Here is a 27,614-nt window from a genome sequence, read left to right as displayed (position 1 = left end):
TCTGAAATTAATACTCAGAGCTAATGGTCAAACGGGTATGAGAGTCGATCATGTGGGCTGCAGACCAACTCCACAGCTGTAATGTGGCTATTAATATGGTGGGGTCATGGATATTTAGTCTAATAAATGGATTTTAAACATGGATTCAATTTTTAACCCAACTCTGGAAGTGGTAAGATATGCGAAGAATAACTCAGCCACTGCTAAATATGTGGTTTACCACTCCCTTCCCTGGTTAGAAGTTGCTGGAACCCAGGGCACAGCGCTGGGAACGGGGGACAAGGGACAGAGAAGGTGGTAGCTCGGAATACACTGCAGTAGGAATTCTAATTCTGATGCTACCTTTTTTTCTTTAAATTAAGAATGTGACAGTATAACACTAATAAATATTTGTGGAATTAACTATATGACAATTGCAGATTTTATGATTTTATGTGATATAATATCCCTTTAATCATCCTTGTCTGGGTTATATTTAAATAAAATTTAGCTTTTGTTTTTGTTTTTGGTTTTGGTAAAAGAAGCATGCTGAAATCTTCTTTCCAACTGTTCCCAGGGTGCTCAGAACAATTTTCAATCAGTGCTTCTTAAAGGAAATTTGAAAAAGTCAATACATTTTAGAGTTCCAAGTCTTTTTGGAAGGCAACTCTATCTGAAGATTGAACAAGGAGATTCAAAGTGAAGTATCTGAGCAGCCCAGAGCCCCTACATGAGTGAAGAGGAGCATACCTTAAAACAGAATGGCCAACAGGTAAAAGACTTATTTACAATTCTGAGGAGGAGGGAGTAGATCATGAGAGAAGGAGAAGAAAGAGAAGGAAGGTAGTAAGACAGACATTCAGTTTGTTTGGCTCATCAATCAAGGCAACAGTGAAGCAACTTCACATCAAGCTGGGTTCGGGACCTTCCAGCAGACGGTTGCACGGGAGGCCTCACCACCAAGAGACACGGAATTTCCAGGCGCCAAACTCACCAGTGAGTTCCTCCAGGGCAGGCTGTCCACTCTTGGTGTAGTGGCTGGGCTCCACGGTCACACCCCCTGAGCTGGACTCGGCAGTAACATTCCCTTCGGTGTCTGTCTGGGACCTTCACACACAAACCAGAGCAGACACACTCGTCACAAGGGGTAAACTAGCACACCCGGACCACCGTGTCCCGACCACAGCCCCGACTATCCCCTCCTTCGGCAAGAAGCTTTAGAACAGAGCAGACCAGCAGATGTATGCTAAATAATTCACTGGTGCACGTGGAGCAAGGTCCTAGAAACAGACAGAGCCACCGAGCTGTAAAAGATGAAATATTCATCACCCAAACGGAGGGTCTGCAATCCTTCACTGGAAGACGCGTCTCTGCATCCCCTTCGGGGAGCTAGGTCTAGCCAGAAAAATGCTGGCGAGTACTGGATGGTTTGGATCGTTTAACATGTGCCAAAAAGAGCCACTTCTAAGTAACCAGCGATGCCAGCAAGCCAAGCATGAAGATGACTCCATGACTCCACTTACAGCCCCCAGGCCCCCCCCCCCAGATCCTCCTGACACAGCCGTCTCTGGAAAGATGACCGTACAACCAGTCAGGAGTGGGTGCCAGGCAGATGTGTTTGTCCTCTAGGTCTGATTCAGAGCTCAGAGCTTCTGAGATGAAAGGTCTCATTGATCATTATTTCAACACCTGACTGAAATCTGTACTTCCCCAAACCTTCTCCATGCCCTTTTTTGTCAAGCAAATCGAGGCAACTGCTTCATGTCATGTGCTCTTGCCACAATTACCTCTGCTTATTTTGGCGTGCCAGGCAAACATATAATTATACTCAGACACATAACCATGGGTGTAACGTTACTAATTCGTTAGCATCCTGAGCTGATTCAACCAGATTTCACTCCCTGTGAAGAAAGTGTTTGCCAGCAATGTGAACTGTCTAAAACAGACTGTGGCGGATGTGTACTGATAACCCCACATCATCCATCCATGCTCCCCCCTTTGCCCTCCTACCGATACCATCGGTTCCCCATGCCTGCCATCTCGACCTTTAAAGGATTTTCATGCTCCCTTGACCAGAGTCCAAGCTCTCGCCATCTCTGCCCAGACCCTAGAAGCACTTTGTGAACAGGTACGCTGCCTCCAGACTAGAGGTTACCAGCGACAGCCATGTATAGAAACCAGCCCACAGACTGATCCTTATTGGTCTCCACAGTATTTTTTTTTAAAGCTTCTGAATTCATTTCCACATTTAAAAATTGGGAGATTTCACAAAAATTCTGGATTTCTGCCTTCTCCCAGTAAAAACAAGTCTGGAAGGACTGAGCTCACGTTCTTGCGGGGCGCCACCTGCTGGTGACATGTGGTGGCGGCCCCCTCTAGAGAGGCGTGGGGTTCCCTCTACCAGAGTCCCACTCACCCTGAACCACTCCTTTGTATTACCTTTGTGGAGCCAAGCAGGCACGTGAACCATGACTTCTGTTCTAGACTGTCCCTAGGTGTGGTCCACTCCCCATTCTGTCCTGCACTGATCTCGGTGATGCCGATGTGATCCTGTCACCTTCTGATTAAAGGGCTCCGATGGTTTCCCGTTGCCCACAGAATAAGGTCTAAAGTCCTAATTGTGATAGAAGGTACCCTACATCGTGGGATTCTTCCTTCCTTCCTTTCCAGCCCTGTCTCTTGCCACTCCTGCCCTTTACACACAGCCCTGCCCTGTGCTCCACCCACATGTGGCTCCTCTCCATTCCCAGATCATACCCTGTCCTTAACAGTTTCTTCTTTGTAGTCATTGTGTCCTCTGCCTAAAGGCTCTTTTCCTCTTTCTTCCTTAGTTTGCTCCTAATCTACCTTTCAGGCACAGTCCCCATGTCACCTTGGCCCCAGTCCTTGGCCAGCAGATGTCTCCACCTCTTGTGCGTCTCTATTCTCCCGATGCCCACTTATTATAATATGATCTAATGGATAAACCTTTCCTACACTAGATTAAGAGCTCTCTGAAGGCTAAGACTGGCTCTTTTGATGTGTGCACATGAGAACACGATCTGTTCCAACTCACATGCCAAGCAGGCGCTCAGGCAGGGTGTGCTGAACGGATAAATGAGAAGTTTTTAAGTCTAGAACGATGCTGGGTGCTAGAAGGAACATTAGACTCGGAGTCTGAACGCTGAGCTGGCTGCAGTGTGGAGTCCGTAACTTGATAGCCACGCACATCTCAGTAAGTCACTGCACCTCGTTGAGTGTCTGGCCCTCAAGCGGGGATTACGACAGCGACCTCCCCTGGCTGCCACAAAAATCACAGGTGAGACAACATAAAAGCAGTAAAGTGTAAAGCAATAGAGGTGTCCAGTGTGCCTTCTGAATCGGTAACTATGATTTACTCAGAGTTATTTGTCAAAAGTGATTTATCTTCCTTTTCTTCCCTTGGTACCATCACTAACGTGGAGAGGTTCGGGGGGAAGCGCTGTAAGGCATATACAGTGAGCTATAAATTTGAGAGAGAGCATCTCAGAGCACAAAGGGAGCCTAAACCATTTCCTAAAATCCTCTAATCTAGCCCCATCTCCTCACTTTACAGATGAGGCTCAAAGCGAGGCGGTGATTTAGAGTCAGACGGTTTCGTGGTTAAGCACTTGGCCCCTCTTAAAGGGACAGACTTGGCTTTAGACACTAGCTTTCTGGCTCTCAGCTCTTTGACCTACAGCAAGTTACTTAAATACTCTAGGCCTCAGTTTGCTCACCTTCAGAACAGGGATAGAAAGGGTAGCCAGCTCATGGAGTTGTGAGAATGATTAAATGAGCTGGGTCTCTGCACTCACGCGGTGCATACTCAACAGCTATGCCTGCAGCCAGGTCCCAAGGCCACCCAGGGACTCACAAGCGAATAAAAGGCAGAGTCCAGGCATCTGACTCCTATCCCAGTGCTCTTCTTTCCCTCCTCCTACCTGGCTCACCTAGAGGAAAGGCACCTCAGAGGAGACAGAAGGACATCACACAGGGTGAGCGTAAACACTAAAACGCAGCTGGACAGACACATGTGACGTTTTCTCCTTCCTCGTATTTGTCAGACATTTGCTCTTGATCATTAAGAGTTTTTCCTCTCATTGAAAAATCTTGAAATATTTTTTAAAAAGGTTAAACGTTTTAGAATCGTTCAAATAATTACAGCCAGAAAAAAAAGGAGCGGGGGTGAGAGATTGATGGTGATCAGACTGTCACGTATTTTAATTCTGAAAATGCAGATCAAGAATCTGGGAACAGTCGCTTGAATATGCATCACCTCAAGACTATTCGTGTGACTGCCATGATAAAAACTTCACGGCAAGCAATTCAGTTGCCTCTACGGTTTATAAAAAGCTGAGCATGGAGACAAGTGCTGAGTCATTATCTAAGCCTTGGCACCCTTCTCAGGACTGTTAGCTGAGCTGATGACTTGATTGAATACAAAGATGACCGCCTCCCATTAAAAAGGTCTGGCGTGACCCTCACTGAAGGGGTGGGTAAGCAACGAAAAGGAAAGAGCTTCTCCTCAGAAGGCCTGACATTCCCTCACAGGCTGGATGCTGCGGGCTTGACTCTGAAATCAATCGCTTGAACCAGACTTTCTATCAGCTCTTGGCAGGAACGGTGACAGAACCTACTAGAACTCACCTCAGGAAGAAATAGAGGAAATATCTAATTCTTTGGGGAACCATGTAAACAGGGGAAGCTGAAAGCATGGGCCTGAGTCTGTGCATATGAACAGGTATGTAAATAACACGTGTGAATATGTGTATTTGCATTTTATGTATGAATGTGTACTTGTGTCCTTACGTGTGACTGTCCCTGATGTGCATCCACTATAGGTGTATGAGTGTGTGTGTACAGGTGTGATTGTGTATATACTTAGGGTAGAAACTGTGAAGTAAGTGCTCAGACTGTGACCTTCAACCATCGGTCCCCTTGTGCTGTGGAGAGGTATTAGTTATCGCTCAGCTGTGCAGTGTGGCCCACTGCCCTGCACATCTCGAGCACGGGATCGAGTCGAGCGCTGTGAACAAGGTTCTGGGAACCCCCAAGAGCAGGGCTGAGAGGCTCTCATCTGCCCGGAGAGGACTCATCCCACGCATCCAGCATCACCCGGAGCCAGTGTCCTCCAGCCTGTACAGGTGTGTGGTGCAACCAGAGGCGCTCGTAGGCCAGAACCACCCAGACACAGCACCTGGCTCCACATGGTCTCCCGTGGTGCTACGGATGTGCCATCAGAGACAGACAGACCGAGGGACCGATAACGGACAGACGCAAACACCCAGGCTTGTCTCCCCAAATACCACCCGGGTTCTTTGGTTCTTCTAGAACCAGTCCCTCCTTACGGCTACCCTTCTTCCTCATCCTGTTCTCCATTCGAGAAATCCCAGCACAGAGCAGGGACCGAAAATATATTTAAGGAATTCCCTGGTGGCCTACTGGTTAGGGTTCTGGGCTTTCACTGCCATGGCCCAGGTTCAATCCCTGGTTGGGAACCTGCAAGCCACACCACACAGCCAAAAAAAATTTTTTTTTAATTTAAAAAAAAAGAAAAGAAAAAATATTTAATACGTGTGATGGGGTAAGAAACCATGAGGATCTGGAATTTTAAGATAAGCACCTCTGTGAGAAGTCTCCGTTACTCAGCAAGGTGGTTTTGTGGTTTTCATTGTTTAAAGTACATTCAGGATGCTTTAGGACTGATGTTGGAGCCTGTCGAGTGACAGCAAACCACCCTCCTAGCTTCTGCTCATGCTGCCGCCGCCTCTGCAAAGCCCCTGGGTCCCCATGTGCCTGGGCCGCTCCTCCTCATCCCAGGATCAGCTCACATTTTACTTCCACTCTTTAGCTTCCTGACCTCCCCCCAGCCCTGCTGAATTAACCGTCCCTCAAGCACACTGATCACACGGCACCTGAGCTGTCTGCCTCAATGTTCCCGGGTAGCAGTCCCGACCCCTACCCTCAGAGACCCAGAATTCACCAGCAAGGCTCCTTTGGCCACGGGCCCCGGCAGGGCAGGGGGGCAGCCGCTCCTACCTGTACAGGAAAGGCGCCACCGTGGCAGTGTTGGGGTGGCTGTATTGCTGGGGCTGAGGTAGCTGGACGCTGACAGTATTGCTTCCCGTGGTCTGGGCGGTCCCGACGGACCCACTGACAGTCTGGCTGCTGATGCTGTGATTCAGGGTGGTCCCTCCTGGGGCTTTGCCTTCCGAGGACGCCAGGCTGGAGGAGGAACTGGAGTGTCTGCCGTCCAGCTGGGGCTTCTGCTGGGGGAGCCCCGAGCTCGGCTTCCCACCCCGGCTCCGCTCCCCATCCTTGGAAGGCGCGGGGGCACTTGGGGATTTCCCGGGCATGCTCTTCATTCCTGGTTTTGGTATCCCGCTGTGGGAAGGGGCCGGGGCCTCCTTCTTGGCACTGTTGAGCTTCCCCCCTTTGGGGATGAAGCTGGCGATCTTGGAGGACTTTTTTGGCACCTCGGTCACCGCCACCCCGCTGAGGTCTTCTCTCGGCCCCTCCTTGAGGTCTGGCCTTTCTGTCACCGAGGCTCTCTTGGCGAGGTCCTTGCTTTTCTCCTTCTCCTTCTCCCGCTGCTGTTTCTCCTTTTCCTTCTCGCTGCCTTTCGGGGAACTCTTCTTGTTGGTCAGCGCCCGGCTGAAAGTTCTCTGGGCAATGCCCTTGAGCGCGATCTTGGGGCTGTTGGAGGTGGGGCCCGCCGCGGACAGCGGGCGACCGCCGGCCTCCATCTCTTCGCTCTCTTCGAAGCTGGGCAGGATCTCCAGCCGCTCGCAGCTTGTGTCCCGTGACCCCGGGCCCTCACCCACCTTGGAAGCCCCCTTGCTGTTGAAAAGTTTCAGTTTTTCCAGCATGGACCTCTGATTGTTGGGGGCTGGCTTCAGGGCTTCGGGGGTGGGCCTGGGGGCCTCGGGTGCAGGAGGCTTGACCGAGAGCGTGGCAGCCGTGGCGCTGTGCTTCACGCTGACCGACTTGCTGCGCCAGGGCTTGGAGGCCGTGCCGGGCTGGGGGATGGCCGAGGAGGCGCCGCTATTACCAGGGGCGCAGCCGCCGCCCTCCAGAGCAGCAGGTGCATCTTCGCTCATTCCGGGGTGGGAGGGGGCCGGACTCGCCAAAGGCTCTGCAGAGGCAGGGAAGAGAAGGAGACCTGAATCACACCCATGGATCTGCACTGATCACGAGGGGGCATCGGCCACGGCTACACGGCCAGTCGCTCCAACCCAGATGCCGCGCACCTCCATTACCTGCTTCATGCGTTACCTATGGCTCAATTTAAACTCTACCTTGACTTTCTCCTATTCACACGCTATTCACATCCCCCCCTTGTCACCTTTTGGTGTATGCTGTGTGAATGCATGCTGATCTTAACATCAACACGCACAAGGCAATATTAAGCACATATGTTTACGGGAAAACAAAAATCCGCATCACCACTATGATGGTGTAGGAATGATGTAGGAAACATCTCCTGTTTTGAATGACTCAACCCACAACCCCGTTTCCTAGTTAAGCCAAACAATTGAGAATTATCCAACTTTAAGAAAACAATGTAGCAGAGACATTAAAACAGAACAGACCAAAAAAAAAAAAAATCCAGAAAAAGAGAAACCAAGTATAATCTTTACAGAAGAAGAATTACCCACAAAAGTTGCTAAATCCCATCAAAGCAAATACGTTTTTCCTACGTTGGCACTTTTAAAGAGTTACGAACACAACGCAAGTTAGAGTTAAAATAAAAAAGCCTTTTGAGCTTAAGAGTATGAACTGGGCACAAGCCTTCACCGTAAGCAGGAAAACGTGCAGGTTATCTGAAAGTCAAGGTTTCCCCCTTGGCGGTCAGGGAGTAGTAGTTCCCCGGCCAGACTCTTTTCTCAGAAAACCTTCAAAATATTTCCAAACTAGAACTGGAATTATTCTGAGAAGGGCGGGTTCCAAACTGGTGCTCCGCTAGGCACCGAGGTGGCCCAGACTGCAGACATGAACCCTGCAGCGCCCTTCCTCAGGCAGCACTCGGAGCCACGCAGCTCCGTCCCCGACGTCAGGGCAGCTGTCAGAGGGACATGGCTGAGCCCAGCGCCCACACCCACCCACGGCCGCGCCCGCCCGGTGCAGACAGGATGCGGTGCCTCGGCCCCAAAGAGCACATCTGTGCCTGCAGAGTCACGATGACACGACTTACCCAGCGGCAGCCACTTTCTTCCGCAACGATTCCCTAGGAAAACTTCTCCAACCCGAAAGGCTGTCCTTCCAATTGTCACAAGTGTTTTCGGTTAAACTGCTCATGTTTCTAATTAACTTTTGTCATCCGCAACTGCTCCAGTGCCCAGAAGCCTGGCGGGATTAACGGCTGCTTCTTCTGTTCTTTTTTTTTTTTTTTTTTTTTCCCTTTTTAAATACCTATGTTCTGCCGCCTTCTAGCAACAGAGTAAACTGTATATAGAGCGGCTTTTTATGATTTAAAAGTCAACGGCCGCCAAAGCCGAGTGAAGGCAGCCCCTTGTGGGACACGAGCCGGGAGAGCTCCCGGCAGAGGAACTGCTTCCCTTCACTCTCAGCTGCTCCGGGAAGCCACGGCTCCAGGGTGATCCAACGCAGACCTCCCAATGTTTTAAAACACATACATCTTCCTGACTTACTGGGGATTTGGGTTTGGAGCAGGGGCTGCTGCATGATCCTCCCTAACAAAACTCAAGGGGCGTTGCTGGATCTTTTCCTGGGGAGAGCCGGGGACTGCCTGGGAAACAGGCTCACAGAACCCACCCACACTACTGGCCTTTCAGAGGGCCTCCTCGGGTGCGACGCTGCTCATGGAGGGCTTCCTGGGTGCCACAAGGTGCGGCGCTAGGCACGTTGTGAAGGGGGTTACTGCCCCCGTTTGACAAGACTAAGGCTCAGAGAGGGCAAATGACTGCTCCTCAATCACATCGCTGGAAATGGACAAATCTGGGCTTTGGACCCAGGTCTCCTGACACAGTGTTCTTTGGGACTGCATCACAGCTACCTCCTGTGAGAAAGAACACATCTAAACAACAGCCACTTAAATGACTAGAGTACTTCTGGGGCATCGCCTTTTCTATTGCTTGGGTATATTCACGATACCCGTGGTGGGGGACAAACCAGCCCAGCCACTGGAAAGGAGGCAGCCTATGCCACAGAGGCCAGCGCCCTGGAGGAAATACTGGTGACCCTCCAGTCCCGAGTTCCACTCTCTCAGGACAACTGTCCTTCCCTTTACTTGGGCTCGGATCTGGGGCAGAAGTATTCATTCATTCGTTCATTCAATACATTCATTCATATCAATATTCAGTGAGTGCCTAGTATATGCCACACATTCTCTAGGCACTTGGGATGCCTCAGTGACAGTGCCGAGACCCCTGCCTTCACGGAGGTTACACTCTGGCAGCGAGGAACAGATGATAACTAATGTAATTAATAAATACAGCTTATCATTTGGTAGCAAAGAAGCCCTAAAGAAAAAGGGGCTTTGGGGGCAATGTGCTTACAGGAGCTGCAACAAATCACGACCACAGGTACGCCCCTCGTTCCTAAAGGAGTTTCAGGCATACTCCCTGCTGAGACAGACATGGATCAGTGTCACTTCTCTGCTCCCACACATTCCTTGGAACTCTTATAAAGCCCGCCTGAAATCGTTTGGACAAGAAATGCCCCTGCCTAGCGTTTCTGTGTGTTTTTAAACCTCAACACACACAGCTAGAAATCAGTTGTTACTAACTAGCTAAGGACAGATCCAGAGCTAAACAGATGCCTGGCTTTGTCTAAGAGAAATGTGCAGACCAACCAAAGATGTGTGTCTCCTTTAGGGAAGGTGCCAGGTGCAGGGAAGGGGCCCACGCAGTGTAGCCACGGCGGACACACGGGCATTCCGCAGGCCGTTCCCCAAACAGCTCCCAGAAACTCTTCCCTGTCTTGCAAACCCCAGCTCACGTGCCTTCCTCCTTTTTCAAGCTACCTGAGACCCTCGCTGAACGATGCAAACCCTCTCGTTTGCATCACATCACCTGGTATTTCTCCCTACTCTGTTTTCCCAGGACACTGTCCATGCCTCCCTTTTTATAACAGCATTTGGAGGGCCACCTACTTACACCAGGGACTGGGAATACAGAGTTGAGTAAGATACGGCCCCTGCCCTCTAGGAACTCACTGCCCAAAGGGGCAGCGGACCTCAAAACAGAGCACAGAAACAATGTCAAAGCTTTAGAGGGCTGTACATGGTCCCAGGAGACCCAAGCATTGGGATCTCCTAATTCTCCCCAGGGAGTCTGGGAAAGCTTCATTGTTATTCCACTGGTTTGTAAATTCCTCCAGGGCAGAGGTGACCCCCACCCCCATTCACCCTTGTGTCCCAAAGCCTGCCAGAGCATAGAAAATAGCAAATGGTTTCTGAATTGTTGGTTGGTAGTTTTGACCTTTGCAAGTCACATTTAAGGCAAGAGAGACTCAAAATTTGTGATTAGTCATTAGGGTTTTATTAAAACTTTTCAGTCCAAACTCAGGATCAGGACTCAGAGCTTCAGAATTTCTACTTGGCATTTTGCCTGGGCTCCCCTGGTTACAGGATCATGGGGACATTTCAAGGCTACTCATTACAGCTGTAAGAGTAGTCTTGGCGGATGATTCTGAATTTGGTTTCTAGAACAGAAGTTCCCTGAGCAGGGCTACAGGGCACCTGAGAATCAGATCATCAATACTTTGACATTATGTCATAGCCAGAAAACCCCTTAACAGTGAAGGGGCTCCAGGTCATGAGTGGTCTTGTCCAGGTGAACTTGACATGTTTCTGTCATCCCTAGGGTATCACATCAGTGATCTCAGATCTTGGTTGAAGTGGAAAGCAGCCATTTCTAACACAAGGCTTCTGTGATTCCCAGCATGAGACTTTCCTTACCAGCCTCCTGAGATAGTGAGATAAATGCGGGAGGATGTGGGGAGGCAGGCCAAGCCTCAAGCTTTACACCAGCTGAAGGTGTGACCCCAGGTATACCACTTTGCCCCTCTGGGCCCCCGTCGCCCCATTTGTAAGAAAGAGGATAAGCTTTTTCTCTAGAATCCTTTCAGCTCTGTTTCCATTCAAATCTCAGCGAGTCTCCAAGAGACCCTGTGAGGCTGGGCCCCAAGAACGCAACTAAGTCCACTCGCTGAACAAGTGAGTTTCCCTGTGCTGCGACATACAGGTGTTTCTTTAATGTCAATCATTCCCCCTCCATGGTTCTCTTAAGATGCTTACCAATAAATGCAGAAAACTGGCTGGGTCAAGGTATACTCAACCTTCAATGAGCTGCTAGTGAATTCAAAAATGCTAGTATTCTATGAAAGTAAATGTGTGGGAGGGAGGGCAGGGGGAGTTCTTTAAAATTAAGAACACTTCTCTCTCTAATAACTAACAGCTCTAGTTTCTTTTCTCAGGTATAGGAACCTTTGTTGGAACAAAGGAATCTGAGACAGCAAAAGGAGGAAAGCACAAAAGAAATGTTCTGACTACCAGTGTTCTCCCAATAATGGTATGTGGGGTAAAGAGGTGAGATGAACATTTTTGATGGCACGTGGATAAACATTTTTATATTTGAAAAGTTACGTATTTATTTTATTGCGTATCAGAATAGATAAGCAGCCCATATATAAATCAACAGTTTCACAGACAGTAGATGTAGATTTAATTTGAGTTGATTTAAGGAAAATATGAAACAAATAAAAACACAAGCAGTTCACCAATGTGGCAAAAATCACGCAGAAAGTTTGTGACAGACTAAAGTTGGGGAAACACTGTTCCATTAAATCAGAAATACTTATTTTATATGTAAAATACATAAGTATTTTAATAATACTTGTTTTATACTCAATTTATTCTTTTGGAAAATGCAATCAACCCAAGAGAAATTAAATCAGAAGGCCCAAATAAGGACTAGGTTCAAAAACTAATCTGAGGGGTTTCCCTGGTGGCGCAGTGGTTGAGGGTCTGCCTGCTAATGCAGGGGACGCGGGTTCGAGCCCTGGTCTGGGAAGATCCCACATGCCGCAGAGCAACTGGGCCCGTGAGCCACAACTACTGAGCCTGCGCGTCTGGAGCCTGTGCTCCGCAACAAGAGAGGCCGCGATAGTGAGAGGCCCGCGCACCGCGATTAAGAGTGGCCCCCGGTCACCGCAACTAGAGAAAGCCCTCGCACAGAAACGAAGACCCAACACAGCCAAAAATAAATAAATAAAAAAATAAAAAAATAAAAAACTCATCTGAAATGGCTACTTTTATAGCTTTATTTATTTATATGTATTTGTTTAGCACGACATTTTGCTGAGAATTGGCCAGATCTGGGAACATGACCAGGCCTTTGTTTAGCCAAAGGTAATTTTAAGAATAACGGTCTTAAGTTTCAGATTACTAAACATAGTAAGGATAACACATTACATCATGCCCAATAAACATCCCAAATATCCATATGTAAAATTAAAAATATCAAGACTTACTGTATGTAATAGACACCGGTATATTTTGCCCTAGTCCATTTTTTAAAATGCTGATCACAGGGGCCCTGAACGGATTTTATGACCCACCAGTGGACCACACCCTGCAGCCTGAACATCTCGGCTTTAAAAGGCCAGCTCGCCAGGTTCACCCACCACCAACTGACAAACCATCGCAAAAAGGAAAAGTCTCATTTGAAATACTGCAGAAACAGGAGGCCTTTGAAGAAGAGAAAAGGCTTTTTTGTTTTTTTTAAGAGTTTAGGGAGAGCATTAATCCTCCTGTGGGGAGGGGAAAAGTTTGGTTTTTCTGGCAACCAGCCTCAACCTTCCCTGACAGTAACCAAAATACTTTCTAAATGGAAATACTGTCCAAGGCAGATAAATAAGCATTTCTTCCTCTCTACTTCCAAGAGGGCCAGCACTGGTCCCCGGCCCCTTCTGTCCCCAGCTTCCTACTTAGGGAGACATTGGTGGTCTGGTCCGGATGGCAGCAGGCACCCAGGCAGTGAGGCCAGCTGACCTCAGCTCCAGTCACCCTACTATGATTTTAAACCTGCCCTGGGGATGGTTCCTGCCTAAATCCTCTCCATCACCTTCAGGAAAAGGCCTGATAATTGGGCCTGGGAAAATGTTTACAATTTCCTATAATTTGTCAAGGTATCAATCTTGAGCATTCAAATTTGTTCAGACAATTGAAACCAGTTTTTTGTTTTTGTTTTTTGTGTTTTTTTTGTAGGTTCATGGACTCTAGCCATACAGGCTGGAGATTGTTTCCAGAGTGACTCAGGTCAGTTTCTTTACAACCATGTTAGCCACCGGACCACAGAGGGGCACGTAAATGAACCTCACTCAATCCACTTAGTGGTTCTTCAGGATTCCTGGAGCCTGGCCCGAGGCGCCTTCTCAACACTGTTGTGATCAATGTCTAAAATTAAGGGCATGGGCTTAAACATAGTTTCTCTCCAACTCCTTCTTTGAGAGGATCCTTGGAGGTACAGAAAGATGGAGAGGGGGCGTCAGGAGAAGTACCAAGAAAAGTGTACAGAAAGGGAAAGGGCATGGTGTAGAGGGAGCTGGGCTCTGGATTCATATTCTCTAAGGATCATTTTGTGTCTACAACTCCATAGGCTCCTAAAACATCCAAGTTAGAATAAGAATGATGATTTATATAAACAAATATTTTCTTTAAAGTTGCTCTGTTAAGTCAGTCCCTATCAAAATCCCAATGATGTTTTTGTTGAAATAGAAAAATCCATACAAAAATTTAGATGGAATCTCAAGGGACTCTGAATAGCCAAAACAATCTTGAAAAAGAACAAACTTGGAGGTCTCATACTTCCTGATTCAAAACTTACTACAAAGCTACGGTAATCAAATCATTGTGATGCTGGCAAAGACAGTCATATAGATCAATGAATGAGAGAGGCCAGATATAAACCTTTGCATATATGGTCAAATAATTTTCAAGAATATTCAGTGGGGTAAAGACGGTCTTTTCAACAAATGTGCTGGGAAAACTGGATATCTATGTGCAAAAAAATGAAGGTGGATTCTTACCTTATACCATACAAAAATTAACCTAAGATGGATCAAAGACCTAAATGTAAGAGTTAAAACTATAAAACTCTTACAAGAAAACACAGGGCAAAAACTTCATGACACTGGGTTTGGAAATGATTTCTTGGATATGACACAAAAAGCATGAGCAAAAAAAAAAAAAATAGGTAAGTTGGACTTCATCAAAGTTAAAAACTTGTACATCAAAGGACATAATCAACAGAATGAAAAAACAAACTATGGAAGATAATACTTGCAAATCATACATCTGATAAGGACTTGAACATATAAAGAACTCATATAACTCAACAACAACCTGATTGAAAAATGGGTAAAGGACTTGAATAGACATTTCTCCAAAGAAGATATACATATGACCAATACACACACAGAAAGACGTTCAACATCACTACTCACCAGGGAATGCAAATCAAAAACCACAATGAGATACCACTTCATACAAATTAGGACGGATATTATTAAAAACAAAACAAAACAGAAAATAACGAGTGTTTGTGAGGATGTGGAGAAACTGGAACCTTTGTGTACTACTGTGGGAATAGAAGATTGTGCAGCCATTGTGGAAAACAGAATGGCAATTCCTCAAAAAATTAAACATAGAATATGATCTATCAATTCCACTCCTGGGTATATACCCGAAAGAAGTGAAAGCAGGGACCTGAACAGATATTTGTACACCCACGTTCATAGCAACATTATTCACAATAGCCAAAAGGTGCAAGCAACCTAAGTGTCCATCAATGGTTAAACAATAGATATTGTTCGGATAAATGAATGAATAAGCTAAGTGTGGTGTATATATATATGTATACACACACACAAACACGTACACACGCATGCACACACAATGGAGTACTAATTCAGCCTTCAAAAGGAAGGAAATTCTGACACTTGCTACAATATGGATGAACCTTGAAGACATTATGCTAAGTGAAACAAGCCAGTCATGAAAGGCAGATATTGTTTGATTCCACTTATAAGAGGTCCCGTGAGTAATCAAGTTCATAGAGACAGAAAGTAGAAGGGTGGTTGCCATGGGCTGGGGGAAGGGAGGAATGTTCACAATGAAAAAAAAAAAAGAAAGAAAGAAAAAGATTGCATTTGGCTGCAAGTAACCGAATTCTGACCACCACAGCCTAAACGGGTGAGGGGTTTACTACTTTATTTCCAGTGCTTAGCACAGGGTCTGGCACACAATAAGGGCTCAATAAATGTTTGTTAAACTAAAGTTTATCTTTGATGTTAATGAATCACATGAAATTACATAGTTTCGAATATTAATTTATTAGTATTATTTTATTCTAGCTTGAAAAAATATCTGCTTCAAAGGAATAGTGATCCTTTTTAAGAAACTCAAGCAGGGAAGCAAATTACACCACTAGGCTTTTTCTTCCTTAAATTGGCCATCAGTGACTCTTTGGTCAAGCTGTTTCTTCCAACTGGGATGCTTCCTTGCCCCCCTCATTGCCTCACATCCCTACCTGACTTTCACCGCCCCCCCCAGTCTACCTTTCATGCCGTTTCTTCTAGGAAACCTCCCGAACCCCCAAACCAGAGGCCATCTCTTTTCATCTAAAGAGACGGAAGCCTCTTCCAGGCCTTCTCTGGGGTCCTGACATTTGCTGCCCTGCGTTGTAGTTAGTGGTCACACTTAGCTTACTCACAAGAATGGCTGATGCACTAGGTCCCAGAAATGCTTGTTGGAAATCCGTGCCTTTGTCCTTTCAAGACTGGCTCATTTCCCTTAGTGAAAGTGATGCACTGACAGGTGCCCAGAAATCAATAAACAAATAACAACTATTACCCACACTGGATCCCTCCATATGGCTCAAAATTAAAATCAGGTGTGCCTGGCTTGTCCCTCTTGGCTAACCGTGCCAGTTGTTCTCTTTACAACTAAGTGAACTCAGAAGACTAGAATCCTTGGTGATGCTTTTAATGCGTTTCCTGCTATGAATGGTGAGAATTTTGCTATACTGGGTCATCAAAAAGATTACGTATAAACACGCCAGTACCTTATGAGGGCGTGACCAAAAATGAATGTGCGGAATGTAATTTCAAGGTAATTCTTTCCCTTCCGTGGCTTATTTTGGATAAAACCAAGTGAAACTATGGGTAATGAGGTCATTTGTTGCTCTAGATGGAGCTAAAAGGCAGTAAAAGAAGAAAGTACCATTTTCCTACATAGTTGTCACTACATTTTCTCCAGCTTTACAAGGTACGTTTTCCAATCCTACTTAATGCCATAAAGAACTGGGGAAACTAAACAAAGGTTAACTTGCCTGAAATATTAGTATACAGCTGGGCTTATGGTTGACCTGGTAATAACACCTTAGAAAGAGAATTCTTAAAATCTTTCCCTCCCTCCCTCCCATACACCCTTTACATCAAAAAGTGTCCTATACATATTGGTAAATGCTCCCACTCTGTTGGGTAAGGAGACAAATCATTTGACTGCTGACACCTGAAGGAAGATACCTTTAACAATAAAAAGCGGTCCTATTCTTCATCTTTCATTTCTTGAAGGCTTATCACCATCAAAACAACTCTTTCCTCTCTCTTGAACTTACTTGTTCAAAATCCCAAGCAATATGTTTGAAGAGAAAGCTTTTGTTTTAACTGGTCAAGCCATTTCTCTATCTTGTACCGTATACGGCTATAAGTACAAAACTGGCCGTAGAAAACTTTCTCCCTTGCTTCAAGGGTGTATGAAATTTCACAGAGATGATAAACACTTTACAGGGGGGCAAATCTCATTCTCGCAGGAGGTCACCGTCCACAGCTAACAGCTCTTTGGCAGAGTGCAATGGTTGTACACTATTAGAAATACATCCCCCTAAGATGGAGCTGGTTAAGGAATGCTATAGACTCTCTTCGCCTAAGATACCAGCCCAGTCTTCTTGTTTTCTCTTTTGGGCAAGGGGTGGGCACTCCAAAATAGAAGCTTCCAAACCAGTGTTAAACAAGAATGCCTTCTATTAGACAATACAAACAGGCAGTAACAGAGAGAAGGGGTTCCAGGCTCAGGTAAATTTAGAAAACAGAGGGCTAAAGAGTAGTCAGTTTTCTTGCCTGCAGGACTTTTCAGAGCCTTTAACATGCTCACTTGCACTGGGAATATCCAAAATGATAATGGGATAGTATGAATCCCAAACCTATTTTTTGCCATAGAATTGATTTTATGGGATAGCTTAAGGAAACAGCCTATCATAGGATGCATTCTGGTAAACTGTCCTAATGGAGGGGGGCAGAAAATGGGAATGTAACCCAAAGCAGATAAGACTGCTGTCTAACAGGTAATAGTCACTAATCAGGAGAGCTATGCAAAGGAGAAGGAAGAAGAAGCACCTTTTTTTCCCCTGGGAAGTTATAATCTAGTAAATTGTGGAATGCTTTCATGATATGCATTTTGAACACTAAATATCCTTAACGTGTACCTGTTCCCTTTCATTTCAAAAGGATTAGGATAAGGCTCTGTACTAAAGCCAAAAAGCTACATGAAAACAGGAAGCAGCGGTCATGGCTGTGCAGGGGGATGTCTATAAAAAGATTTCTATCAACAGGCTCACTGTGACTCAGTCCTGACACATGGCAGCCATGAAAACTGATGTGATCTTGGACTGTATGAACACAGGAATGACATTTAGAAGAAGGGATGTAAGGATCTTGCCCTGTTGCGCACAGCTCAGACCAGAGCTAGAATGGTGAAATCTTTAGAATTTTGGACCTGGAAAGGCTTCTTAGAGATCCTCTACTTTAAGTCACTCATTTCCTCAAAAGGGAACAGGTCCTTGGGCAGGTAATGACTTCTCCAAGGTCTCCCAATCAGTAAACGGCACAGCTGTTACTGAACTTAGGACTCTGGGGCTCGTTAAATAAAGTAGCTTTGCTGGCCCTGCCCCCAAACCTCCCAGTTCAGAATCTCTGGGGATGGAGCCAAGCAGCTGGAGGTCTGACTAGCTCCCCAGGTGACTGTCATCCAGGTATCAAAGAATTCGTGTCTTACTACAACACGCTGAGAACATCTATCTATCTATCTACCTATCTATCTATCTATCTACCTACATACCTATTTATTTACTTATTTATTTATGGCTACGTTGGGTCTTCACTGCTGCAATCCGGCTTTCTCTAGTTGTGGCAAGCAGGGGTTACTCTTCGTTGCGGTGCGCAGGCTTATTGCGATGGCTTCTCTTGTTGCGGAGCACGGTCTCTAGGCACGCGGGCTTCAGTAGTTGTGGCACGTGGGCTCAGTAGTTGTGGCTCGCCGGCTCTAGAGCACAGGCTCAATAGTTGTGGCGCACGGGCTTAGTTGCTCCGTGGCATGTGGGATCTTCCCGGACCAGGGCTCGAACCCGTGTCCCCTGCATTGGCAGGTGAATTCTTAACCACTGCGCTACCAGGGAAGTCCTGCTGAGAAATCTTTAACTTGCCCAGGATAAGGACTAGAATCTGAGGATGACCGTAAACTATTCTCAGCAAGGAGTGGCCGAAATGAAGGAGACATTCAGCTTGGAGAAGAGAGGATCTGGGAAAAGGCGAAAGTGGAAGAAACCTTCTTACTGAGGTGTCTTCTTTTCCCTTTGATTTTTTTCACCCACTGACAGTGAACCATCAAAAAGGATTAAAGCAACACCTGTCAGGGCAGGCCCATGACTCAGGTCTGCTCTGTGGACAAGGAGAGGTCAAGGGCCCACGACAGCACTGGAAGGTGGGAGCTTCCCGGGCTCCACGGCCAAGGAGGCGGGGTGAGGTGGGGAAGGGAGTGTTCGCAGCAACTGTGGAAAAGGGGAGTTGACCCAACCTGCTCTGCTCCACTTCTACCAGAGCAGCTCTCTTTACAAGTAAGATTTTATTTGACAAAAGGTTTCCATGGAAGAAAAAAACCTGTAACAACTTTAATAATCCTATATTAATAAGAATAACAGCCAACACTGACAGAGCCTGCACTTTGCGCAGACACTGTGCGAGAAAGCACTTTCATTGTATTGACTTTTTTCTTTTGCATTAAAAATCCAATGAGATAGGTATGAAGAAACTGAGGCGCGAGGCTTTAGGTGCCTCAAGATCAAACAGATTAGTGCCAGGCAACTTTATTTTGAAGTCTACACATTTCAGCTACACTCCCAGTCTACCCGCCTGAAGACGAGACCCTCAACTGGACTCTCAAAGTACGTGCTCCTCTTCTGGTACAAGATAACGGTATTTTCATCAAGTCTTCCATCAACAGCTTTCAGAGATGCTACAGCGAAATTCTCTGACCTTTAACTCCTTCCAGGAGAAAAAAGAGAATTTTTCTCTCCAGGAGACTCTTTTTAAAAAATGGCGATGTCAAACAGCCGGGCAATAACTTAAGTATGGTTTTTGTTCTTCAGAATTTAGGATGCTGGCAAAATGCAATCTTTCTGCTGTTATTTTTTCTGCCAATCAAAATCAGCAGCCAACCAAAGAACTAACTTATTGTATTTCTCCAGGGGAATCAATGCAGAAACTGAGAGCTGAATTGGACTATTATTCACTATCTATGATTGTATTATGCCAAAAGTGCAGGAACAGGAGGGAAAAAAAGCAGTCATTTATCCTGATTCTGCCAAGTATGCAGACACGTGGTATCAGATAGATCAAATAATTCCGGGGCTTCGTGACCGTCACTGATCTACACCCAGCTCTACCAGACTTCTGAGCCTTTTCACCTGACAGTTGTCTCCTTAATGGAAAAACAGAATTTTTCTTCTGAAAAAAAAAAAAAAAAAAAAAAGACATACGCCGAGGTAGAAAATGTCCCTAAGGACTGCTCATCAGCTTTATTCATCCAAATCGGGAAGCAATTTCCTTCAGGTGTCTGTTTTGTTTTATACAACAGGCCTGGCTGTGACAAGTTGGGGGTAGATTGAGTTTTTGTAAGCGAAGCACTCATTTAGAGGAATCTAGTAACTCTGCTGTAAAGCTAAGACACCTTTTAAAAACAAGAGAATCATGATGAGGTGGAGAGAACGGCAAGGTAATTGTTTTATTCTGCTCTGTGCAACTCACACCACCCTAAGAATTGCGCAAACACAGGACTCTGCGGATGGGGGCAAGTCCAACTTAATAGCCTGGTAACCTTGACCTAGTCATTTAGTTTAGTTAAACTCCAGCTTATTCATAAGTAAAACTAAAACTAACATCCCTAACTACCATTTACTGAGTGCTAACCAAGTGCCAGGGACTGTGCAAAGTGCACTAAATAATTTCATTTACCGAATTCATTTAACTAATGATGTCATTAATTCACACATAAGCATCTCATGAAGTGGGTTTACTGCAGCTCAGAGATGTTAGCAACTTGCCCAAGGTCATGGCTAGGAAGCAACAGAGCAAGAATCTGAACACTAAAGTCCATGCTCTTAACCCATGCACTTCACTAAACGGAGATGGTGACCGAAGCTCTCTTCCTTCGCTATAAGGAGCAAAGGAGCAATGATGGGAGAGCATTTTGCAAAAGTATCTGCATGCAGATTCACTTTCATCCCCCTACTAATATTGGGCTTTCTTAAAGCAAGGGATCGCTGTACCCAGTCCTGGTGGAATTGTCCCATAAGCAGAATGGGGCCGGGGAGGGGGTACCCTAAATGCTCTCCCTGCCCCGATTTTATAGAGGGAGGAAAAGCTGCGCTTCTTGGGGCCCTGTGCGTTCCAAAGTACCCACGGACCGTAAGACGCTTCCCACGGCCCCATCCAGGCTGACTGCAGATCGCTGGCAAGCTCCCTCTGTTCCTCTGTGAACCAGGGCCCCGTGCAAGGCAGGCTTTGGCCTGTGTGTCTTGTCCACCTCACCAGGCTCACTGGAGGCAGCCCAGATAATACACAGCTCTCACTGTCTGCCGTGATGACTCAGACACTCCTGGCAACATCTGCTCTGTTTCTGTAAGACTCAAAGGGCTCTTCACATGAATGACGGTGAAAAGCAGTCAAGAAGCTTCTCACCCGTGTGCAGGGCTATGAGATATAATGTGGAAACCAGGCACGCTCACGAACCAGCTTGGAGGTTTTAGCGCACACTTACACATGCCAAAGCTTATTAAGTGTTGTTCCAGGGGATCTCTGTCATCTTGAATAATGAATTCTGGAGGTACAGTAACCAGGAATATGATTGAGGCTTAAAGTTATTTGGTGATGTTTCTCCTTGGAATCCTAAAACCACCACAACATGTAGTGTCTATTCCTCCATCCATCAGATCCCATCCCATCCCTCCAACATTTCTGACTCTTCTGAGTCCTTTCCCAGGTGCTGGAGATACAGTAATAGATATGAAATCTATGCCTTTAAGGGGTCCTAAGTCTTATGGGTGAGACAGACCATAGAGCAGAAGTAACAGCAAAGTGTGAAAACACTGCCATAGGAGAATGCTTATGGAACTCTGGATGGCAAAGTGGGTTACCTCACTCAGTCTGGGAGCAAGAGGCAGTCCCGGAAGTCATTCAAGCCATGTTTTGTCACCCTTGCATAGAACTTTTAGAACTTAATTCTTTATAAAGTATTAAAAGGAAATAAAGTGTCCAGGCACCCAAACCAAATGATTAAAATAAAAATATATAGATTCTCCACGTGATCAGGGTAAAATCTGGTCAGCCAAACGCACTCATGATACTAATCACACCCAGGAGTTCTGAGGGCATAGCCATTGCCTCCAGGCATAATGAAAAATGGGACACATAACTCAATCAGAATGTTATTCTTCCCTGCTCACCCAGCATGCATATACTCCCTTCATTCAGCACACGTACTGAATTTATTTCCGCAATGAAGGGTCCTTACAAGTCACCTCCCAGTCGGGGCTGGAAAAAACAGGCATGCGGACACCACACTCATTCTTTCCCAAATTTGGCTGACAAGCCAAAACAAAGTGGATGGTCTCGACTATTATCAAACCAACTACTGATCAAGTCCCTCCCAGCTGTCAATCCAGAAGCCACAAGTTCAAGGCAAATGGCTAAACTTCCTCTATCAAGAGACACATAGCGCAATAACAAAGATATAAATGAGTGAAAGAAACCCAGATGCAAGTTTATACCCCCAATTTGGGACTTAAAGGAGGAAATGAAGGCAGGAAAAGACAACTAGCATTAGCCCCACACTAACTAGGACCGAGCTTGGCAAGCAGGTTCTTTTCCTGAATTTTCACAACCACCCAACGAGGAGAGCGGTGTCAAGTCTATTTCACAGAACAATAAATCAGGCTCAGGGAGACTGAGTCACTGGCCTGAAAACACATAGCAGGTGAATGCAAAGGTGAGATTCAAGCCAAGGTCTGTCCAACACGGAGGCTACAGAGGGCTGCCCCACCCTCACTCTCCTTTGAGAAAGTAATAGAGCCGGGACCAAAGCTATGCAGTTGGGGGTGGGAGGTGGGTTGTGGGCTGAGCAGTGGGTAGTAGCATATTTCTGGGAAGCCACCGTCTGTTAGGGTAATGGGAACACCAGAATTTCTGTTAGGATGAGAGAGTTGTTTCTGGTAGGAGAATTCCTTAATAAGTTACTTGGGCCAGAGGCTGAAGTCCTAGGAGAACCTGTATGTCTTGCAGAAGATAAAGGAAATAATTGCTTGGTCCCATCAAAAAGAGAAAAAGAGGGAAAGGAAGTGGGCGGGACAAGCAAGGCAGGGGACACGTGATGTGCAACGCATCCCTCCCGGTGACATCACCATAAACTGCCACAAAAGCTACTAAAAAATTGGAAATGCTTGCTGTGAGTGGGTTTCTCTTGGAAGCCATCAAGGAAATAGGCTTCCGTGTTCAGGGTGAGGGTGGAATGGAGACAACCTTCCAAGAGATCAGCTGGGGGAGGCAGTCCACAGGAACTGGCAGAAATTCTGAGGTGGGATCCAGGCTGTTCAATCAGATCTCCCAAGAGCGAAAGGTCTTTGCCAGTATGTGGGCTGTTTAGTGCAGGTCTGGGACAACTGATCCCTAGTTACACCAGCCATCGCCTGCTTCAGCATCAAGCCATGCATCTCTTCCTCCTGGCCTTGGTTTGCTCTCCTTTACCTCACCCAGCACAGCACTCCCACCTCCCTAACCCATTTCTCCTGTGAGGGTCACAGCCCATCTCATCCTCTTCTCATCTCCCCATCCTCTGTCCTTCACAGGCCTTAGCCCTTGGTGCTGACCCTGCCTGGTCCAGACTTAGCTCAATCTAAGTACCTATGTCCTCTAGGACAGAGGGTCAGCAAACCAGGGCCTGACGGCCAAATCTTTTTTTTTTTTTTTTAATTGAAGTATAGTTAATTTACAATGTTGTGTTAGTTTCAGGTGTATAGCAAAGTGATTCATACATATATATATATTCTTTTTCAGATTCTTTTCCATTATAGGTTATTATAAGATACTGAATACAATTCCCTGTGCTATAACAGTAGGTCCGTGTTGTTTATGTCCACAACCTTGTAAATAAAGCTTTATTGGAACACAGCCATGCTCATCCTTTTGCATATTGTCTATAGCTGCTTCCTTACTACAATGACAGAACTGAGTACTTGCAACAGAGAACCTATGCCCCGTAAAGCCCTAAGTATTTACTATCTGGACATTTAAGAGAAAGTTTGCTGACCTTACTCCAGAATATTAATTCCTCGAGGCCAGGGGCTCTGTTTCACTCATCTTTTTTTCTCCAGTACCTGATACAGGGTAAATGTTGTTTGATTAAGTGGTTGAATGCATGCACGAGGATTAGATAAACATCATTAGGTCAGTTACTGCAAAGATGCAAATTAGAAATGCTTTAAATAACTGAAAAGAGATAATTCTAGCTAACTGTATTTTCTAGTTAAGCCAGTTAGCAGCAACAACAGAGACTTTATGTTTCAATACATATTGATTTGTTTTTTTCTCAAAAGTATGTTATCCCATTTCTCTTCCTTAGTACTTGTGTCTAACTGAAAGTGCCACGTGATGCTTCAAGCTGCATATCTCAACATCAGTATTCATTACTGAAGAATCACAGACATAGCTTTCGATGTTATTTGGAAAGAGGATCATTTGCCTTCAGTTAAATGGTGAAAATTATTGCTTTTTGGTACATATACCAAAAATACCAGTTTATGTCCCTATCATTTACGCTTCATGATTTTAACAATTAAAAACAGCTCAATAACTTATTGAGCATACATGGTATAAAAGGCACTATTCTAAGCGATTTACTTGCATTGCCTAATTTACCTCTCACAATAACCCTAAGTAGTAGATCCTGCTACATCTTCATTTTACAGATGAGAAAACTGAGGCTTGGAAAGATTATGTAGCTTGTCCAATGTCAAATGACAGGTACACATCTACTGGCTCCAGGGTCTGAGCTGTAAATCATGATTCTACAGCTCATTCATTCATTTACCCCACCAACAAATATTTACCTAAAGTCTCTAGATACCAAGTTCTGGGATGGCGAGGGACAGAAAAGAGAAGAGGGCTCAGTCCCCACCTGCAAATGAAGGATGGACAAGATAAGCATAGAGTGTGATGAGGACAACCAGAGAATAAGGGCAGGGTGCTGTGGGAACACAGAGGAGGGGTTTCAAACTGAGCCCAGGAAAAGCTTTCTAGAGGAAACAAAGTCTGAGCTGAAACCTAAAAGGTGAAGTAGAAACTTGGTGGGAAAAAAGAGTGAGGAACAAGGAGGGCAGAAAGCATTTCAGAGACAGACCAGCACCGACAAAGGCGGCACACTTGAGAGAAAGGCCCCTGCATGAAAGGCCCCTGCATGAAACCACTAACTATTCCATAAGGCAGAAGCTTCAAGTGAGACAGCAGACCAGCTCCCTCTAAACGGTCAAACGCAGAGGAGAAATGGTAATTCAGTATTCCAAGGTTCACTTGACAAGTTCCCCCTTCTCAACAAAAGTCATTTTCTTCTTTATGAAAATCAGATAACTTCTGGACTTCCTAGGTAGCGCAGTGGGTAAGAATCCGCCTGCCAATGCAGTGTACATGGGTTCGAGCCCTGGTTCCGGAAGATTCCACATGCTGCGGAGTAAGTAAGCCCGTGCGCCAAAACTACTGAGCCTGCGCTCCAGAGCTCGCGAGCCACAACTACGGAGCCCACGTGCCACAACTACTGAAGCCCTCACGCCTAGAGCCTGTGCTCCGCAACAAGAGAAGCCACCGCAATGAGAAGCCTGCGCAATAAAAAAAAAAAAAAAAAAAAAAATCAGATAACTTCTGATTGCAGACTCCCTCCCACCAAAAACTAAGGCCCCGATGGACTCAGTGAAACCATAAAGGCTGGTAGAAAGTCAACACTCAATAAATACACAGCAAATAAATGCACTGAATTGGCACAGTAAAGCTGTGCACCAGCTTTGAGTTAAAATGAATTATTTTTATTTATTTTTTTAAGGTAAGAAGTGGATTTATTTAGAAAGATACTCATTCCACAGAGTGTAGGCCATCTCAGAAGGTGAGAGGCCCAAACGAATTGCTAACTGGAGATAGTCAGCTACCAAGCTTTGGAGACGGAGGAATGTGAAAAACAGTATGATTTTAATAGCTGGTACCAGAGCTCCTCTTAGAAGCTTTGTTTAAGAAATACCTTGGATATGGGCCACCATATCCAAGGAAGTGTGGAAGATGAGGCTCTGGGGCATGGTCTGGAAGGAGACAAGAAAACAGAGATCAACTGCTTGGCATACGAAAGGGAGAGGGAGAAGAGGAGAACTGAACAATACAGTAGGAAGCTGGAGTCTTAAAAACAAAACAAAATGTGGTCACTGAGAAATTCTCAGTGTCAGGGAAGCTGAAGGACTTTTAAGAACAGGAACAGCCAATATTCAATTTGAAGGTGTTCGTATTGCAACACTGTAACCCCTCCATGGCCTTAAACTTTCAGGAAAAATCTAAGCTCAAAGCCTTATGTCACTCTTTTGAGGACAGAAGGAGGTGGGGCAGTTCCAGTGCCAAGAGAGGGATACTGCACATAGGATGGGAAGCGCCATGATCTACAGGCTCGAGTATTTCAACAAAACAGGAACTAGGAACAAATACTACTGACCAACAGTAATGTAACCCCACCTTCACCCCAACAAAACAAAATCAGTAAAACATAACACTTCCAGAAAGACTCTGGGTCTTCTTCCACCTGTGAGTTGGCAGATCAATTTCATCTGAATCTCTGTGGTAGACTAGTGAATATCTAACAACCCTGAAGAAGACCAAAAAAGTTCTGATTTACAGTGTGTGCCGATTTCTGTGGTGTAAATACTCCCGCCATGGCAGCTATCAAGCTATTGACATGACATCAACAGTCTTCTGAGAGTCCTAAAAATTTTTAAGTTGGCTCTCATGAGCTGGTACAAGGTGGCTGATCATGTCCACAGCTGGCGTCTAGGTTAATGGCAGTTCCCATGGATGCAGTCCTTGTTTTGGCTTTGACAAGAGAAAGTGCTATCCAGAGAATTATTAGCTTCTGGAGACCAGGCAATACCTGTAGGAGGGTAAGGAAGGCCGAGGGACAAGAAAGGCACAGAGGCAGGCACCATGCGTCAGGGAGCCATCATGTGATCAACGTACATTAGAGCTGAAAGGAAGCACTCAGTCAGCTGGTATGATGCCCTTTTTTCAAGAGGAGAAACCCAGGGCCCAGAGAGCACGATTAACTGCTCAAGGTCACTCTTTGAATCAGTAGCCGACCTGGAACTGGAGCTGGGGCTGCCTGTCTCCCTCTCCTCTGTGCCTCAAAGTTCTCCTTTCAGGGAGAGGAAGGCCTGAACTTGGCTTGCAGCTGGGCAGGGGCACACACGGGCAGCTCTGGCTAAGTTTTTTTTTTTTTTTTTTTTTTTAATATAACTGAGTTTATTTTTTTATTTTTTAATTTTTTTTATTTTTATTTATTTATTTTTGGCTGTGTTGGGTCTTCGTTTCTGTGCGAGGGCTTTCTCTAGTTGGGGCAAGTGGGGGCCACTCTTCATCGCGGTGCGCGGGCCTCTCACTATTGCAGCTTCTCTTGTTGCGGAGCACAGGCTCCAGACGCGCAGGCTCAGTAGTTGTGGCACAGGGGCCCAGTTGCTCCGCGGCATGTGGGATCTTCCCAGACCAGGGCTCGAACCCGTGTCCCCTGCATTGGCAGGCAGATTCTCAACCACTGCGCCACCAGGGAAGCCCTCTGGCTAAGTTTTTACATTTTACTAGCTTACCATTTGGAGAACTTCTGACTCTCTCTGTATGAAGAGGAGGAGCTCTGTCAGGGATTTGGGTGAGCTTAAGAAAGCCCGCCAGAGATCCAGCTGACAAGAAGGAATGACCCAACTGGGGTGGCCAGCAGCAAAAGAATGAGCGGACAGATTTCTCCAAGAATGTCCAAGGATGTGGGCGGAAGCAGAGGGCGGATGGGATCTTCCCAACTGTAAAAGGATCCCCCATTCCCATGCTGATCAGCAGGAAATAGGAGAGGCAGAAGAGGGAGGTCCTTTTATGTTCTTAATACATCTCCAAACACAAAAACCTAAAATGTACCAGGCAATGTCACTCTCTCATTGAAAAGAAGATCAAATTAGGCATCGTAAATGTTTTTCAAATGATTTCTGGCCTGGTTA

The 27,614-nt window shown here is 45.8% G+C and overlaps 1 protein-coding gene across 7 annotated transcripts in view; it reads right to left on the bottom strand.

Moving 5' to 3' along the window:
* The window catches only part of NAV2 (neuron navigator 2), a 399,145-nt gene that overhangs the window by 164,343 nt on the left and 207,188 nt on the right, over nucleotides 1–27,614 (bottom strand). For all 7 annotated transcript variants that reach the window (XR_005021033.1, XM_036862156.1, XM_036862161.1 and 4 more), the window contains 2 exons: nucleotides 6,019–7,114; nucleotides 974–1,086 (listed from right to left, as the gene is read on the bottom strand). Coding sequence is in view for 6 of the 7 variants with exons in the window: in XM_036862156.1 (XP_036718051.1) it covers nucleotides 974–1,086; nucleotides 6,019–7,114 (1,209 nt within the window). In the remaining variant the exon portion in view is untranslated. The remainder of the gene's footprint in view (nucleotides 1–973; nucleotides 1,087–6,018; nucleotides 7,115–27,614) is intronic.

This window comes from Balaenoptera musculus, chromosome 8 (genome assembly GCF_009873245.2).
Source record: "Balaenoptera musculus isolate JJ_BM4_2016_0621 chromosome 8, mBalMus1.pri.v3, whole genome shotgun sequence".
NCBI classification, from domain to species: Eukaryota; Metazoa; Chordata; class Mammalia; order Artiodactyla; family Balaenopteridae; genus Balaenoptera; species Balaenoptera musculus.
This window is presented reverse-complemented; position numbering and strand designations above follow the sequence as displayed.